Source organism: Hyperoodon ampullatus, assembly GCF_949752795.1.
Source record: "Hyperoodon ampullatus genome assembly, chromosome: 4".
NCBI lineage: Eukaryota > Metazoa > Chordata > Mammalia > Artiodactyla > Ziphiidae > Hyperoodon > Hyperoodon ampullatus.
The window spans coordinates 111239816-111256497 of NC_136917.1; the positions used below are offsets into that span (position 1 = coordinate 111239816).

Sequence of the window (16682 nt, forward strand, 5' to 3'; positions counted from 1 at the left end):
TGCCAGCAAAGATCAGCCCTTTTTAAATTTTTCTCTGTTTGTTTGGCAGTGGAGGTAATTTCATAACAAAAAGATGAATAACAGGGTTTTTTTTTTGGAGCCATTATATTATCCTAAGACTCAGAAGGTGAATTTTGAACTAGGGATGGGAGGAGTGAGTGTCCACCCTACCTGGCAGTCTACAGCCAGAAAAAAAAGAAAATAAGAAGTTAAATACTTTAAAATCAACTTCTAAAGCAGAAGGTCTACATTTCTCTGGACAGCATTTAACTAATTAATTATTAACTCCCCATCACCTGTCAAGTTCTTCAGACGGATAATAACCTCACTATTTACTTGGCAAACACCTATGTCACCTTAGCCAGGCACACGCTATGACTTTTGTACTTTACCTCATTTAATTCTCTGCACAGTCCTCTTGAGATAAGTACTGCTATCCCCCCTTTATAGGTGAGAAACCCGGTCTGGTTCCAGCTTTGCCAACCTCGGCCGCCCGAGTCACTGTCTTCTGAGACAGAAGAGAGTTCCCTTTCGCCCTCCTCGCGGTATTCCTGGCCCCTTAAATCTCACCTCCCGGTGCACCAGCCGGCCCAGTGGCCAGCAGGGCGCGGGGTGCGGGGCCGGGGTGGCAGCGGCTCGGTGCCCTTTGGAGCGGGGGCGGGCCCAGCTGGTGGCCGGGCGGCGGCCAGGCCCGGTTGCTTCGCACTCTTGACCGGCCATGGAGCTGGAGCGGCCGGCGCCCGGCGAGGTGAGCGTGAGCCAGGCCATCCAGCCCGCGCACACCAACCTCCGCGGAGAGCTGAGCGCAGCTCAGCTGCTCAAGTGGATCGACGCCGCCGCCTGCCTGGCGGGTAGGGGTGCTCGAAGGGGAGGGTAGGATGGGGGAGACGCAGGGTGCCGGGGTTCTGGAGTGGAGGAGCCCTGAGTGGGGGCGGGGCCTGGTGTGTGTTGCGGGGGTGTGTGTCTGGGAACTGGGAAGCGGGCTGGGATGTGGGGATGCGGGGTGGCGGGGGTCCGGACGGCAGAGGTCGCGATGCTGACACACCAGGACCCCTGATCGGTGAGGAGGGAGAAGGAAGGAGAGGAGGGTATTGACAGAGCTTTAAGCCCTGTGCAGCTGGGAAGTAATGATTGAGATTGTTCATCCAACACTGGAAATGACCTAGACCAGTGGTTCTCAAACCTTTTAGTCTTAGGACTCCTTTACCCCATAAAATAAACGAGGACCCCCAGAGAGCTTTCGTGTTGGTTCTTTTATCCATATTTACCATATGTGAAATTTTAAAAAATAATTCATTTGAAAAGAAAAACCCGTTACATATTTTTATTGTAAAATAACTATATTTTCAACAAGAACAAAAATGTACTTAGAGAAGTGGTATTGGTTTACATTTCTGCAAATCTCTTTAATGCCTAGTTTAATACATCACTCACCTCTTATAGCTGCTTCTGAATTCAGTTTGTTACCTTCCACACCATCATGTAGTCTTTGTGAAGGACCTTTGCACCTGCTGTTCTTTTTGCCTTTACACTTTTCTCTTGGCCCTTTCCATACATTCCGTCTCCACTAAGTATCATTTATGCAGAGCAGTCTTTCCTAACTACCTGCTTTACATTTGCACCCTTTCATCACAACACCCTTTCCAAATTCCTCCACACCACTTAGCACAATCCGTAATTACTTTGTGTACTTATATGTTCACCTTTTATTTCCTGCCTGGCCAATTAGCATGTAAACTGAAGCTTAGTAAGCACTTAATAAGTAAGCACTAAATAAAAACTTCCTGATTATATGGATGGGTAATTGGATGGATGGGTCCAGAACTTGGAATCTCATTTCTTAAAGGAAGCCAGGCTTTGCGTAAGGCACTTAATAGACTCAGCAAATGTACATTTTAAGTAAAATATGTTAGGATAAAATATTAGAGCTGGAAGGAGCTTAAGATCGTGTATCCCAGGACTCTTATTTTATAGAGGAAAACAGTAAAGCTCAGATGATTACAAATCTCTGTTTTCCTCAGTGAGTATGCATAGAGTTTCTAATCCCCTGTGTGTTAACCACCCGCAAAGTTCAGTCATATATCTGATGCCAATCTGTTTATTTTCTGTTTGTTGATAGGTCTGTTTGGTTTCTGTCTTAACAGTTTTTATCAGGATTTGAGGTCTGTTATAATAACAATAATGGAGACATGAATATAAAAGTAATTCGCATGTAAGAGAAACAAGTATAGAAATTATTCAGTTGCCATGCCTATTTCCATGGCAACTGAATTCATTATGTGAATATTGATGTGACTTTTAAAGTTACCTCACTTAGTGCTTCTGTCCTATAATGGAGAAACAATTGCCCTCCTGCAATTTTCATTAAAATTTCTATGGTTTTACACCTTTGGAAACTCGGATCACAGCAGGAATCAATTGATAACCAATTACTGTGGACCTTAATAGTTATATTACTAATAATACAATATTGAAGAAACCTTTATGATAAAGTTGGTTTGGAAACATGGTTAATGTTAATCCTTGTAGGAAAACAAGAATTAGAATTAGCCACTGACCTCGATAGAATTAGCCACCGGCCTCATCTGGAGACCAGAAGATACTGAAACAATATCTTTAATACTAAATATTATAAAAATTGTCAACCAAGAGCTTCAAGGCCCTGTGCATGGTTTATCCTCAGCCTTCCCCTCAGCCTTATCTTACCTACTCTCCTTCTTCCTTTTTGAATTTTTGCCACAAAAACCTCAGGACCTTTGTAGTCACTGTTCCTTCTGCCCAGCAAGCCCTCCCCTGCTCTCCTCCACAACACACATCTGTTTTACTCCTTCTCGTCTTTCAGATCTCACTTCAAGCATCCTCTCCACAGGGAAACGTTCCCTGACATGCCACCTAGGTGTGGTTCCTCAGTTACAGACCTTCATAAAATCCATGTTTCCTTCAGATCACGTAACTCATTTTGTTCTTATGTATTCATTTAATTAATGTCTGGCTCCTCACTAGATTCCATGAGAATAGGGATAGTAGCTGTTTTATATTTCCAGCACCTTACAGAGAGGCTGGCATAGCACGAGTGTTCAACCAATATTAGTTAAAAGAAAGAATGAATGAAGCCACCGTCATTTTTATCAGTCATCATACCTGGATTACATCCACTTAGCTGTTCCTCAGCTTCTCTCAGTTTCCCCAGGAAATCAGAAATAGCTTTAGGGTTTCTCCACTTTTACTGGCATACTGCATGAAGGACAATCAAAACCAAGAACCAGAACAGACTGGTCCTGTTGAATTCATATCTGTCACACTTGTAAAAAGAAAATAAACACATGTAAAAATTGTGGCCCTGTGTTGGTTCCCCATATTTTAATTTTTCATTTTTAATTTAATGGCCCTTAAAAGTCTATAATGTAAAACATGGCAGTTGAGCTTCTGAATCCCATATTCAGCCAAGTACTTCTCTAGGGAGCATTCCTTGGTTGGTCTTTTCTTTTCTCAGAGTTCCTGTTGCTTCTGTAGTAAAAATAACTATTTAGAACAATGTATTTGATCTTTATAAGCCAAAATTGCCTCTTTTTTTTTTTTTTTTTGCGGTACGCAGGCCTCTCACTATTGTGGCCTCTCCCGCCGCGGGGCACAGGCTCCGGATGCGCAGGCCCAGCGGCCACGGCCCACGGGCCCAGCCGCTCCGCGGCACGTGGGACCCTCCCGGACCGGGGCACGAACCCGTGTCCTCTGGATCGGCAGGTGGACTCTCAACCACTGCGCCACCAGGGAAGCCCGAAAATTGCCTCTTTTTAAAATAGAACTAATAACAGTATCAACCTCATGTAATTGATATGCATAAATACTTAGCTCAGTGCCAGGCCAATAATAAATCATAATTATTATGATTATGTTTCTTTGTGATTCCTCATGCAATCTGGTATAGTGCTATATATACATAGAAGACACCCAATATATACAATAAAAATTTAGTCTTTTATTGGGTTTTGCACTTTAGTTATCATTTACATCATTCAAAATTTGGTAACTCGTGTTGGTGTACATGGTAACACTTTGCCTATAAGAATAGTTTAATAGACTCAATATATCATTCCCTCATGTCAGGTGACCAGAATGAATGTCTATTACATACCTTTTAGTCAACACTTTACTGACTATGGCTAGATCTCTGTCACTGAGTAGACTCATTAAAAGGTAGGACTGATAACAGCTCAGTGTCTGGAAATCAATGCGAATTTAAAAAATGTTTGATACAGTGAATTAAATTGAACCCAACTTTCTAGAGTCTAATACTTTTATGTTTCCTTCCTCTAATTGAACTTTAGAGCTGGGAAACCCATTTCCCCCCCTCCATCACTCACACACAGAGTTCTGCTATGGTTAGTTTTCTGGTAACTCAGTTTATGTTATCTGCATATTTGGAAGAATAGTTATTTCCAACTAGTAAAACCAGAATGTCCAGTTTTCTACAGAATTAGATCATAGAGAGGAATGTTTTAAATACTTGCTCTCTGGAGTATTTTCTCATATCACTTTACCTGGGACTATCAATATATATTGCAATTAAAGTAAGCCACTACACACAAAGAATGCAAATTCAGTATAATTCACTGTCTCTTTCTTTTTCATAATAAGACAGCAGGAGTGAAGTCTCCAAAATTAAAATGGAGTTAAAATTTCTTTAAAAAGCTAATGCAGTCTGTTTGGGTTTTAACTGACTGTTCCTCAAAATGAAATTCTGGAAAAACCACATATCAAGATTTTTCCCAAAGAGGAAAACTTCTGATACTTTTACATAAAGTAAAACCAACAATCAAAAAAAAAAAAATCTCAACAAATTAAATGCAGACAGAGGGACTTCCCTGGTGGCGCAGTGGTTAAGAATCTGCCTGCCAATGCAGGGAACATGGGTTCAAGCCCTGGTCCAGGAAGATCCCACATGCCTCAGAGCAACTAAGCCCATGCACCACAACTACTGAGCCTGTGCTCTAGAGCCTGCAAGCCACAACTACTGAGCCCATGTGCCACAACTACTGAAGCCCGTGCACCTAGAGCCTGTGCTCCTCAACAAGAGAAGCCAAGGCAATGAGAAGCCCGTGCACTGCAACGAAGAGTAGCCCCCGCTCGCTGCAACTAGAGAAAGCCCAAGGGCAGCAACGAAGACCCAACACAGCGAAAAATAAATAAATAAACAAACAAATATTTAAAATAAATAAATAAATAAATGCAGGCAGGGAACATGGAAATAACTGGAGTGCTTCCCTAATCTCTTTCACCCTACTCAATACTTTTCTCCTCCAACATAATTAATGCATAGTGAATTTCATATGAATTTGGTAGTAATAAATAATAAATATTGATTAAATACTTACTATGTGCCCATCTCTATTTCTCTAATGCCCAGACAAGTTTCTCTCTGATTTGGGGTATGAACTTGAGGTCTTCCACACTGTTCAGTGCTTGCACTGGTTAAGTGGTTTAAATATATTCAGCTACTGGTTATGTGGGATAATAGATACAGCTTTGATGCATTGTTTTTTTTAAACGAAAGAAGGTAGTACCTGACAAAATATTTAAATTTGACACCAACTTACTAAAGTTACTATCTGAATAGCTAGATATGCTGGGTATTGGTACTGAATTTCAAATCAAAGATAGTATAAGTTAAAACTCAGGAGAAAGTACAGTAATTTCCATGCAGTAGAAAAATAACTTATTGAGCAAAGGAACTGTTATCAATCCAGTTCATCCAGAAGTGTGGCATAGTGGTCCTATACTGCATAAGAGGATGAGTTACTAGAATAAATCCACTTGCTTTATTCCTTTTCCTGCATGCTGAAATATTTAAACATAACTATTAATGCAGCCCATTTTTAACCTATTTTTTGAAGCTGAAAAACATGCTGGGGTTTCCTGTGTTACAGCCTCAGTGGATGACATACAATTTGAGGAGACAGCTAGGTAAGTGGCATTGCTTTAGCATGCCTTTCTCCTGGGTTTATTGGTTCATTTACAACATGTATTGGTGGCACCTAAGCATACTCATTTGGAGTCAGGGTTCAAATTTGTTAATAAGTAACATTTGAACCAATGTAAATCAGTAAAACAATAATAATAATAATTTCAGGACCTACTTTTAGTAAATACTATTAAGTGTAAATTTACAGCCCTGATTTTGTTGAGAAATAGCTCTCAGCATTAAATGCATTCTGGTATAAGGCACTGCAGGATTTCTAAAAGCTGGTTCTGAATGGCTCCTTCCTTTACTATTAATGACAATAAGTATCTCTATGATGGTGAATCTCATCATTACGTTGTTGGGTAAACATTAATTCATCTGAGTAGACGTGTTAGATTATGAAAAACATTTTATGCGTGGGAGTGTGTATATGTTTTACCATCTCTTATTGTAGAAAATTTCAAGATACACAAATCTTTCAACCATATACAAAAGTAGAGAGAATACTACCATGTATCCCCAAGGACCCAACACCTAACTACGACAATAATCAACTCATAAATGCTGTTGTTTTATCAATACCCTTCCATACTCCCCCACATACCTGGATTATTTTGAAGCAAATCCCAGACATCATCTCTGAATATTTCAGTATATATTTCTAAAAGATCAGGGCTCTTTTAGAAAACATAATAATGTAACTGCAATACCATTAAGAAAAACTATCATCCCCAATGGTCTCAAAAAAAATTTTTTTTAATTTAAACAATTGGTCTATGGATTGAATCAGGATCCAATATGGCTGATATGACCTTTTACATAAAATTTTCCCTTTCTTCTTTTCTCTTGCAATTTGTTTTTTAAAGAAACCTGGTCATTTGTCCTATAGCATTTACCACATTTTGTATCTGCTCATTGTATACCTGTTTAACGTGCTCACTGATGCAGGATTGGTCATTATTTCTATGCCTTTTTGGCGGACAGAATTAGGAATTATTTTTTTAAAGAGGTTACATTAATAACTGTAAAAAACTAGGGTTATATGGTTTTACTTAATTTATCTGATTTTATGTTTGTATCTCTTTTTTTGCTTTCTGAATATCTTGATCCTAAAAGAACCATCCCAGACTAGAAACAGATGATCTTCTCTCTTCCTTTTTCTTATGTTATGTTTAGAAAAAGGAAGAGAGAAGATCATCTGTTTCTAGTCTGGGATGGTTCTCAAGGACCATGGGGGGAGCTGCCACCAGTTTTCAAACCCTAAGTAGTCTGTCCAGTGAGATGCCCACTTCATCTCTACAACCTCCAGCTTACATTTATCTATTTGGCACTTATTCATTTATATACAAACAAAATTAAGTTAAATAAAACGACATGCATAAAGAAGTTATATCTCCAAAGCTAACCCAAAAGAAATTTTTGGTAGGCATTAGAATCATACATATGGAGAGACCTTTAGAACTCAACCCAATCATCTCTTTGTACTGATAAGAAACTGAAGCCTAAGGCCCAGAGCCAGCCAAAGGACAGAGGACACTTAGAGCCTGGATCTTCTTATGCTCTATCCAGTGCTTTCTCTAACCCACTTCTTCTATCTTTGTGATCAGCAACCTTTATTGAACATCTCCTGATGCTTGTTCTCATAGGCAGCTGCAGTGTCAGTGAAAGAGCCCTTGACATTCTAGAGACTTGTAGATATAGATAAAGGTCTATTGGGTCTATTGACTAAGCACAGATACTAGCTATGTGATTTTTCCTGAAGAAGAGAAAGTTGACATGTGTTTGTATCTCAACACAATTACAGATTACTGAAAATCCAAACTTATTTGGGAATAGATTAAAGCACCATTATTAAACTTAGGAATGCCGGCAGTATATTGCAATAAAACATCTATTACGTACTTTCCAATCCTAAATTCTGTAACTTAGACTTAACTACTAACCTCATCATTAAAGTGTGGTTTGCCATTTGAACCATTTTGTGTTTGTGTTATCAGAAAGGATTTGTGGCCACTAAAATATATGGGACCTGCACCATTAAAAAAAGAAAATTGAAAGCTACATATACAAAGCCATACAATTTGTTTAAAAGCCATATTATTTTTTTTACTATATCGATCTTTAAAAATATTTATTTATTTATTTATTTATTTGGTTGCATTGGGTCTTAGTTGTGGCAGGCGGGCTCCTTAGTTGTGGCATGCAAACTCTTGGTTGCAGCATGCACGTGGGATCTAGTTTCCGGACCAGGGATCGAACCCGGGCCCCCTGCGTTGGGAGCGTGGAGTCTTAACCACTGTGCCATCAGGGAAGTCCCATATTAGGTATTTTTTTAATTCACAATATATATTGAATATACCAAAAGTACTGCTCTAGGCTCAATAGAATCTGTGAATGTTTATGACACAATACTGAAGTGTGGCAGTCACTCAGTCTGGTAAGAAAGTCAGACAAATACATAGTCATCAGAATAGAAAGTATGATAGGATGCATGCCTAGGGTGAGATATAAATTCTGTGGGGTAGATAAAAGGTACATTTTGACTGGAGAACCAATGAGAGTTTCATGATGGAGGTAGTATTTAATGTGGGCCTTAAATGAGGTACAGATTTGCACTGGTGAGTAGGAAAAGGACTTCACAAGATGAGGTACATGTAAGAGCCTAAGCACTGAGGTGGGAAGAAGTGGGGGGTGCTTAGGAAAAGCCTGGCATGCAGAGATGATGCCCCAGCAGCAGTGTGGGGCTGGGAACAGAAGACCTTGAATGCCATGCTATGAAATTAATTTTACTTGGGATTTTAGCAGAATGTAAAGCAGAATGTCTCCTGCTTTTAAAGGAAGGGCAGAGTTCACAAAAGAGACCAAAACGTGGCAAGGTGGACTTCCCTGGTGGTCCAGTGGTTAAGACTCAGTGCTTCCACTGCAGGGGGTGCAGGTTCGAGCCCTGGTCAGGGAAGTTACACATACTGCATGGTGTGGCCAAAAAAAAAAGTGGCAAGATGCTTCCCCTCCTCAGAGTCTGACAGGCAGAGGCGGAAATTTTGGTAGTATATGAGTACAAAGTACTACAGTAGCTTTGAAGAGGGACTCTCTCCCTCGTGTTATCACTGTAAATCTCTGCTAGAAATTTTACCAAACAGAGCTAGGAAATCTAGGAGGAACAAATTTAAGGAAAAGAGAAAATTGGTTTGGGTTTGCATGTGCTAAGTGTGGGGATTAAGTTAAACTAGGTAATGTGTGTGTAAGCAGCTATCACTCAGCCTAGTAGGGCCTCCATAACCATTAGCTGAATCTGCTGAGAGAAGTTTGAAAATATGGCTCTGTGTTTCAAGAATGAGGTTTGTGCTAAAGATTTAGATTTGAGAATCATCTCTATAAAGATGATAGGATTGTGGAAGAGAACAAGGTCTTCAGGAAGAGGCTGGAATGAGAAAAAACAAAGAACATAAATTTGGTGGATGGCTACCATTAAGGTTTAAGTAAGGGAAATCAGTGAAGAAAACTGAGAATGAAGAGTGAACAGTATTTTGGAAGCCAAGGCAAGAGAAGTTTTCCTGAAGAAAGAGGTTGATTGATGCTGTTAAATGAGAGAAGACCTTGGATTTAGCTGTTAGGAAGTGACTTCGGAGAGATCAGGAGTAAGATGGGGAAGCAACAGCTAGATTTGAGTGGCTGAGAAGTGAATGAGAGATGAAACCCCCAAACTTCTGAACCTGACAAAATCATAATCTTTTAAGACCCATCTCAGATGTTACCTCTTCTATGGCTCCTTCCCTGACTTTTCAAATTAGTCACTTCTGGGTGTTTTTGCAATACTTGATTCTTTCTTGCTTTTGAAAAATTTCATAGCGTTGCACCTCATCTGTCTGCATCCTGGTGTCCCAAGTGAAGACTGGTCTCCTTGATGTCATCAACCTTGTCTTGTTAATCACTGTATCCTGAGGTCTTAGTTTAGTGCCAGGACTAGTTGTAACTCAGTAAACATTTGTTAAATGTATGAGCTGGAAAAAGAAAAAGATTATTTTAGGAAGTTTGAATATGGAGAAATATAGAGGAGAAGAGAAAAAAATGTTGTGATAGAATAAACTTGAGAGAAAGATTTTTAGCAAGGAAAAGCCTTGAACATTTTCACAGACTGATAAGGAGTCAAGGAAGGGGCAGAGATTGAGGGTACAAAAGAGGAAAGAGCTGCCTAAGCCAGGCCATGGTGCAGGAGGAAAGGTAAGAGCAGGATGGGATCAAGGGCACGGGTAAAGAAAGAGGTCTGGAAGAGATCTATTTTTCTTCCCCTGAAACAGAAGACTGAGAAGAATAGTGAGAATGTAGTTCAAATTTGAAGTCAGGGAGAAAAATTGAGGAGGCTTATATTGGGTAGACCCTTAGGTGACTGAAGGGCCAGAAAACAAAAGCTTTGAAACAACTAGGGTTACATGACCAGAGTCCCAGTAATAATGTGGAGTGAATGGATCATCTGGCAACATTGAGGTCTCCTGTAAACCTAGTGAAGGTATTCAGTTTGTTTGCTTGTTTGCTTGCTTGCTTGTATGTTTACCATTTATTTGTTAACCAACATTTTAAAGTATCAGTTGTATAGGTTTGCATGTGTGTTCATTTTCTCTTAACCAAACAGCTGTGGTACAGTCAAGTATCTGTTGTAGATTTGGAAATCATTTTGCACACCATCTTTGCAAAGGCTGTTTTCTGTTAAAAAGAGGTAGTCAGCTAACTCTTGTGTGGTTTACAATAATCAGTATCTATTTTTAGTGTTGTCTTGTTATGTTATTGAGTTTCTCATGCATGAACATTATCAGCATAAGGTGGAACTGTTCTATGGCATACACATTTAAGTGAATCTTCAAGTCTGAAATGAGATGTGCTAGAATTACTGTTGTTTTTTTTTTAACTAGAGTTGGACAAGTTATAACCATCAAAGCAAAAGTTACTAGAGCGTTCAGCACAAGCATGGAGGTAAGAGGCTCCCTTTTCTTCCTTCTGCCTGTTGGTGCTCATTTCTTCATTGTTTACAGAGGAGAGAGGAGGAGGCCTGGAATAACTTGGAGTTCATGTGATTCTGAATTTCAGACGGCCCTTGAATCTGTAGTCAGGCTCACAGGTAAATAATAAGCCTGTGTTTCCCTGATACTAAAATTAAATGTGATGCAATGAACTATTTTTACATAAAAGGATATACACAAAGTAAACATACAAGGGAGGGCACTCTCTTGGTTCTTTGCCAGGTATAAGTTTTATTTCTTAATTGTTCTGACTCTATTACTATTCTAATTCTACTTGTTCTCTATCTCCTCACTTATAATGAAAACTAGCCCCACGATTAACTAGTTTTTGAAAGGCAGAGTAATTGAAGGAAGAAGGGAAGCTTAGATTTTTCTTCTTCGTCTACCTGGTTTTCTTTTCTTTATTATAGCTATGAATACAAAATTCTTGGGAGCATTTGAAGTCTCTATCCAGGTTAAAAGAGCAGGAAAGGAGTTCGTGGATCCCACGTTGCAACTTGTAGTTTGCTCAGTAGTAGTCCCTTTGATCTCTGGGCACAAAAGACATGTAGGGTCTTACATTTGTTTCTTAGGGATTCTATGACAAAGTTTCACAGATTAGGTGCCTTAAACAACAGAAATGTATTGTCTCACTGTTCTGGAGGCTAGCAGTCCTAAATCAAGGTGTCAGTAGGGTTGGTTCCTTCCAAGGCCTATGGGAGAGAATCTGCCCTCATCCTCCCACCTAACCTCTGGTGGTTTGCCAGTGGTTTGCTTCACCCCGATCTCAGCCTTCATCTGCACTTGGTGTTCTCCCTGTGTGTGTATGTGTCCAAATTTTCCCTTTCTATTAAGAAAAATTTTTAACATCTTTATTGGAGTATAATTGGTGTGTTTCTGCTTTACAACAAAGTCAATCAGCTATACATATACATATATCCCCATATGTCCTCCCTCTTGCACCTCCCTCCCACCATCCCTATCCCACTCCTCTAGGTGGACACAAAGCACTGAGCTGATCTCCCCGTGCTATGTGGTTACTTCCCACTAGCTATCTATTTTACTTTTGGTAGTGTATACATGTCGATGCCACTCTCTCACTGCGTCCCAGCTTAACCTACCCCCTCCTCGGGTGCTCAAGTCCAATCTCTTTGTCTGCGTCTTTATTCCTGTCCGGTCCCTAGGTTCTTCCGACCCTTTTTTTTTTTTTTTTTTTTTAGATTCCATATATATGTGTTAGCATACGGAATTTGTTTTTCTCTTTCTGACGTACTTCACTCTGTATGACAGTCTCTAAGTCCATCCACCTCACTACAAATAACTCAATTTCGTTTCTTTTTATGGCTGAGTAATATTGCATTGTATATATGTGCCACATCTCCTTTATCCATTCGTCTGTTGATGGACACCTAGGTTGCTTCCATGTCCTGGCTATTGTAAATAGAGCTGCAATGAACATTTTGGTACATCACTCTTTTTGAATTATGGTTTCCTCAGGGTATATGCCCAGTAGTGGGATTGCTGGGTCATATAGTAGTTCTATTTGTAGTTTTTTAAGGAACCTCCATACTGTTCTCCATAGTGGCTGTATCAGTATACATTCCTACCAACAGTGCAAGATGGTTCCCATTTCTCCACACCCTCTCCAGCATTTATTGTTTGTAGATTTTTTGATAATGGCCATTCTGACAGGTGTGATATGATATCTCATTGTAGTTTTGATTTGCATTTCTCTAATGATTAGTGATGTTGCACATCATTTCATGTGTTTTTTGGCACTCTGTATATCTTCTTTGGAGAAATGTCTGTTTAGGTCTTCTGCCCATTCTTGGATTGGGTTGTTTGTTTTTTTGATATTGAGCTGCATGAGCTGCTTGTATATTTTGGAGATTAATCCTTTCTCAGTTCATTTTCAAATATTTTCTCCCATTTTGAGGGTTGTCTTTTCATCTTGTTTATGGTTTCCTTTGCTGTGCAAAAGCTTTTAAGTTTCATTAGGTCCCATTTGTCTATTGTTTTTATTTCAATTTCTCTAGGAGGTGGGTCAAAAAGGATCTTGCTGTGATTTATGTCATGTAGTATTCTGCCTATGTTTTCCTCTAAGAGTTTTATAGTGTCCGGTCTTACATATAGGTCTCTAATCTATTTTGAGTTTATTTTTCTGTATGGTGCTAGGAAGTGTTCTAATTTCATTCTTTTACATGTAGCTGTCCAGTTTTCCCAGCACCACTTATTGAAGAGGCTGTCTTTTGTCCATTGTATATTCTTGTCTCCTTTATCAAAGATAAGGTGACCATATATGCATGGGTTTATCTCTGGGCTTTTTATCCTGTTCCATTGGGCTATATTTCTGTTTTTGTGCCAGTACCATACTGTCTTAATTACTGTGGCTTTGTAGTGTACTCTGGAGTCAGGGAGCCTGATTCCTCCAGCTCCATTTTTTTTTTTTCAAGATTGCTTTGCCTATTTGGGGTCTTTTGTGTTTCCATACAAATTGTGAAATTTTTTGTTCTAGTTCTGTGAAAAATGCCAGTGGTAGTTTGATAGGGATTACATTGAATCTGTAGATTGCCTTGGGTAGTACAGTCATTTTCACAATGTTGATTCTTCCAATCTAAGAACATAGTATGTCTCTCCATCTGTTTGTATCACCTTTAATTTCTTTCATCAGTGTCTTATAGTTTTCTGCATACAGGTCTTTTGTCTCCCTAGGCAGGTTTATTCCCAGGTATTTTATTCTTTTTGTTGCAATGGTAAATGGGAGTGTTTCCTTAATTTCTCTTTCAGATTTTTCATCATTAGTGTATAGCAATGCAAGAGATTTCTGTGCATCGATTTTGTATCCTGCTACTATACCAAATTCATTGATTAGCTCTGGTAGTTTTCTGGTAGCATTTTTAGGATTCTCTATGTATAGTATCATACCATCTGCAAACAGTAACAGTTTTACTTCTTCTTTTCCAATGTGTATTCCTTTTATTTCTTTTTCTTCTCTGATTGCTGTGGCTAAAACTTCCAAAACTATGTTGAATAATAGTGGTGACAGTGAGCAACCTTGTCTTGCTTATGATCTTAGTGGAAATGGTTTCAGTTTTTCACCACTGAAAATGATGTTGGCTGTGGGTTTGTCATATATGGCCTTTATTATGTTGAAGTAAGTTCCCTCTATGCCTACTTTCTGCAGGGTTTTTATCATAAATGGGTGTTGAATATTGTTGAAAGCTTTTTCTGCATCTATTGAGATGATCATATGGTTTTTCTCCTTCAATTTGTTAATATGGTTTATCAAATTGATTGATTTGCATATATTGAAGAATCCTTGCATTCCTGGGATAAACCCCACTTGATCATGGTGTGTGATCCTTTTAATGTGATGTTGGATTCTGTTTGCTTGTATTTTGTTGAGGATTTTTGCATCTATGTTCATCAGTGACATTGGCCTATAGTTTTCTTTCTTAGTGACATCTTCGTCTGGTTTTGGTATCAGGGTGATTGTGGCCTAGTTGAATGAGTTTGGGAGTGTTCCTCCCTCTGCTATATTTTTTTCTAATACATTTATTCATTTATGTATTTATTTATTTATTTATTTATTTGCGGTACGTGGGCCTCTCACTGTTGTGGTCTTTCCCGTTGCGGAGCACAGGCTCCGGACACGCAGGCTCAGCGGCCATGGCTCACGGGCCCAGCCGCTCTGCGGCATGTGGGATCTTCCCGGACCAGGGCACAAACCCGTGTCCCCTGCATCGGCAGGTGGACTCCCAACCACTGCACCACCAGGGAAGCCCCTCTGCTATATTTTGGAAGAGTTTGAGAAGGATAGGTATTAGCTCTTCTCTAAATGTTTGACAGAATTCACCTGTGAAGCCATCTGGTCCTGGGCTTTTGTTGGAAGATTTTTAATCACAGTCTCAATTTCAGTGCTTGTGAGTGGCGTGTTTGTATTTTCTATTTCTGCCTGGTTCAGTCTCGGGAGGTTGTGCTTTTCTAAGAATTTGTCCATTTCTTCCAGGTTGTCCATTTTATTGGCATAGAGTTGCCTGTAGTAATCTCTCATGATCCTTTGTATTTCTGCAGCGTCAGTTTTTACTTCTCCTTTTTCATTTTTATTCTACTGATTTGAGTCTGCTCCCTTTTTTACTTGATGAGTTTGGCTAATGGTTTATCAATTTTGTTTATCTTCTCAAAGAAACCACTTTTAGTTTTATTGATCTTTGCCTATCATTTCCTTCATTTCTTTTTCATTTATTTCTGATCTGATCTTTATGATTTCTTTCCTTCTGCTAACTTGGGGGATTTTTTGTTCTTCTTTCTCTAATTGCTTTAGGTGTAAGGCTCGGTTGTTCATTTGAGATGTTTCTTGTTTCTTGAGGTAGGATTGTATTGCTATAAACTTCTCTCTTAGAACTGCTTTTGTTACATACCATAGGTTTTGGGTCATCGTGTTTTCATTGTCATTTGCTCCTAGGTATTTTTTGATTTCCTCTTTGATTTCTTCAGTGATCTCTTGCTTATTTAGTAGCGTATTGTTTAGCCTCCATGTGTTTGTGTTTTTTACAGATTTTTTTCCTGTAACTGATATCTAGTCTCATAGTATTGTGATCAGAAAAGTTACTTGATACAATTTCAATTTTCTTAAATTTACCAAGGCTTGACTAGTGACCCAAGATATGGTCTATCCTGGAGAATGTTCCAAGAGCACTTGAGAAGAAAGTGTAATCTGAGGTTTTGGGATGGAATGTCCTATAAATATCAATTAAGTCCATCTTGTTTAATGTATCATTTAAAGCTTGTGTTTCCTTATTTATTTTCATTTTGGATGATCTGTCCATTGGTGAAAGTGGGGTGTTAAAGTCTCTTATTATTTTTGTGTTACTGTCGATTTCCCCTTTTATGGCTGTTAGCTTTTGCCTTATGTATTGAGGTACTCCTTTGTTGGGTGCATAAATATTTATGATTGTTATATCTTCTTCTTGGATTTATCTCTTGATCATTATGTAGTGTCCTTCTTTGTCTCTTGTAATAGTCTTTATTTTAAAGTCTATTTTGTCTGATATGAGAATTGCTACTCCAGCTTTCTTTTGATTTTCATTTGCATGGAATATCTTTTTCCATCCCCTCACTTTCTGTCTGTATGTGTCCCTAGGTCTGAGGTGGGTCTCTTGTAGACAGCATATGTACAGGACTTGTTTTTGTGTCCATTCAGCCAGTCTATGTCTTTTGGTTTGAGCATTTAATCCATTTACATTTAAGGTAATTATCAATACATATGTTCCTATTACCATTTTCTTAATTGTTTTGGGTTTGTTATTGTAAGTCTTTTCTTTCTCTGTGTTTCCTGCCTAGAGAAGCTCCTTTAGCATTTGTTGTAGAGCTGGTTTGGTGGTGCTGTATTCTCTTAGCTTTTGCTTGTCTGTAAAGGTTTTAATTTCTCTGTTGAATCTGAATGAGATCCTTGCTGGGTAGAGTAATCTTGGTTGTAGGTTTTTCCCTTTCATCACTTTAAATATGTCCTGCCACTCCCTTCTGGCTTGCAGTTTCGGCTGAAAAATCAGTTGTTAACCTTATGGGGATTCCCTTGTATGTTAATTGTTGCTTTTCCCTTGTTGCTTTTAATATTTTTTCTTTGTATTTAATTTTTGATAGTTTGATTAATATGTGTCTTGGTGTGTTTCTCCTTGGATTTATCCTGTATGGGACTCTCTGCATTTCCTGGACCTGATTATTTCCTT

At 39.0% G+C, this 16682-nt stretch overlaps 1 protein-coding gene across 1 annotated transcript in view; it reads left to right on the forward strand.

Moving 5' to 3' along the window:
• Positions 1–718: 718 nt before the first annotated feature.
• ACOT12 (acyl-CoA thioesterase 12) overlaps positions 719–16682 on the forward strand; it is a gene marked incomplete at both ends in the record, with an annotated part of 64146 nt that continues 48182 nt past the window's right edge. The window contains 3 exons of the mRNA XM_079702777.1: positions 719–851; positions 5892–5961; positions 10867–10927. Of these exons, the coding sequence (XP_079558903.1) occupies positions 719–851; positions 5892–5961; positions 10867–10927 (264 nt within the window). The remainder of the gene's footprint in view (positions 852–5891; positions 5962–10866; positions 10928–16682) is intronic.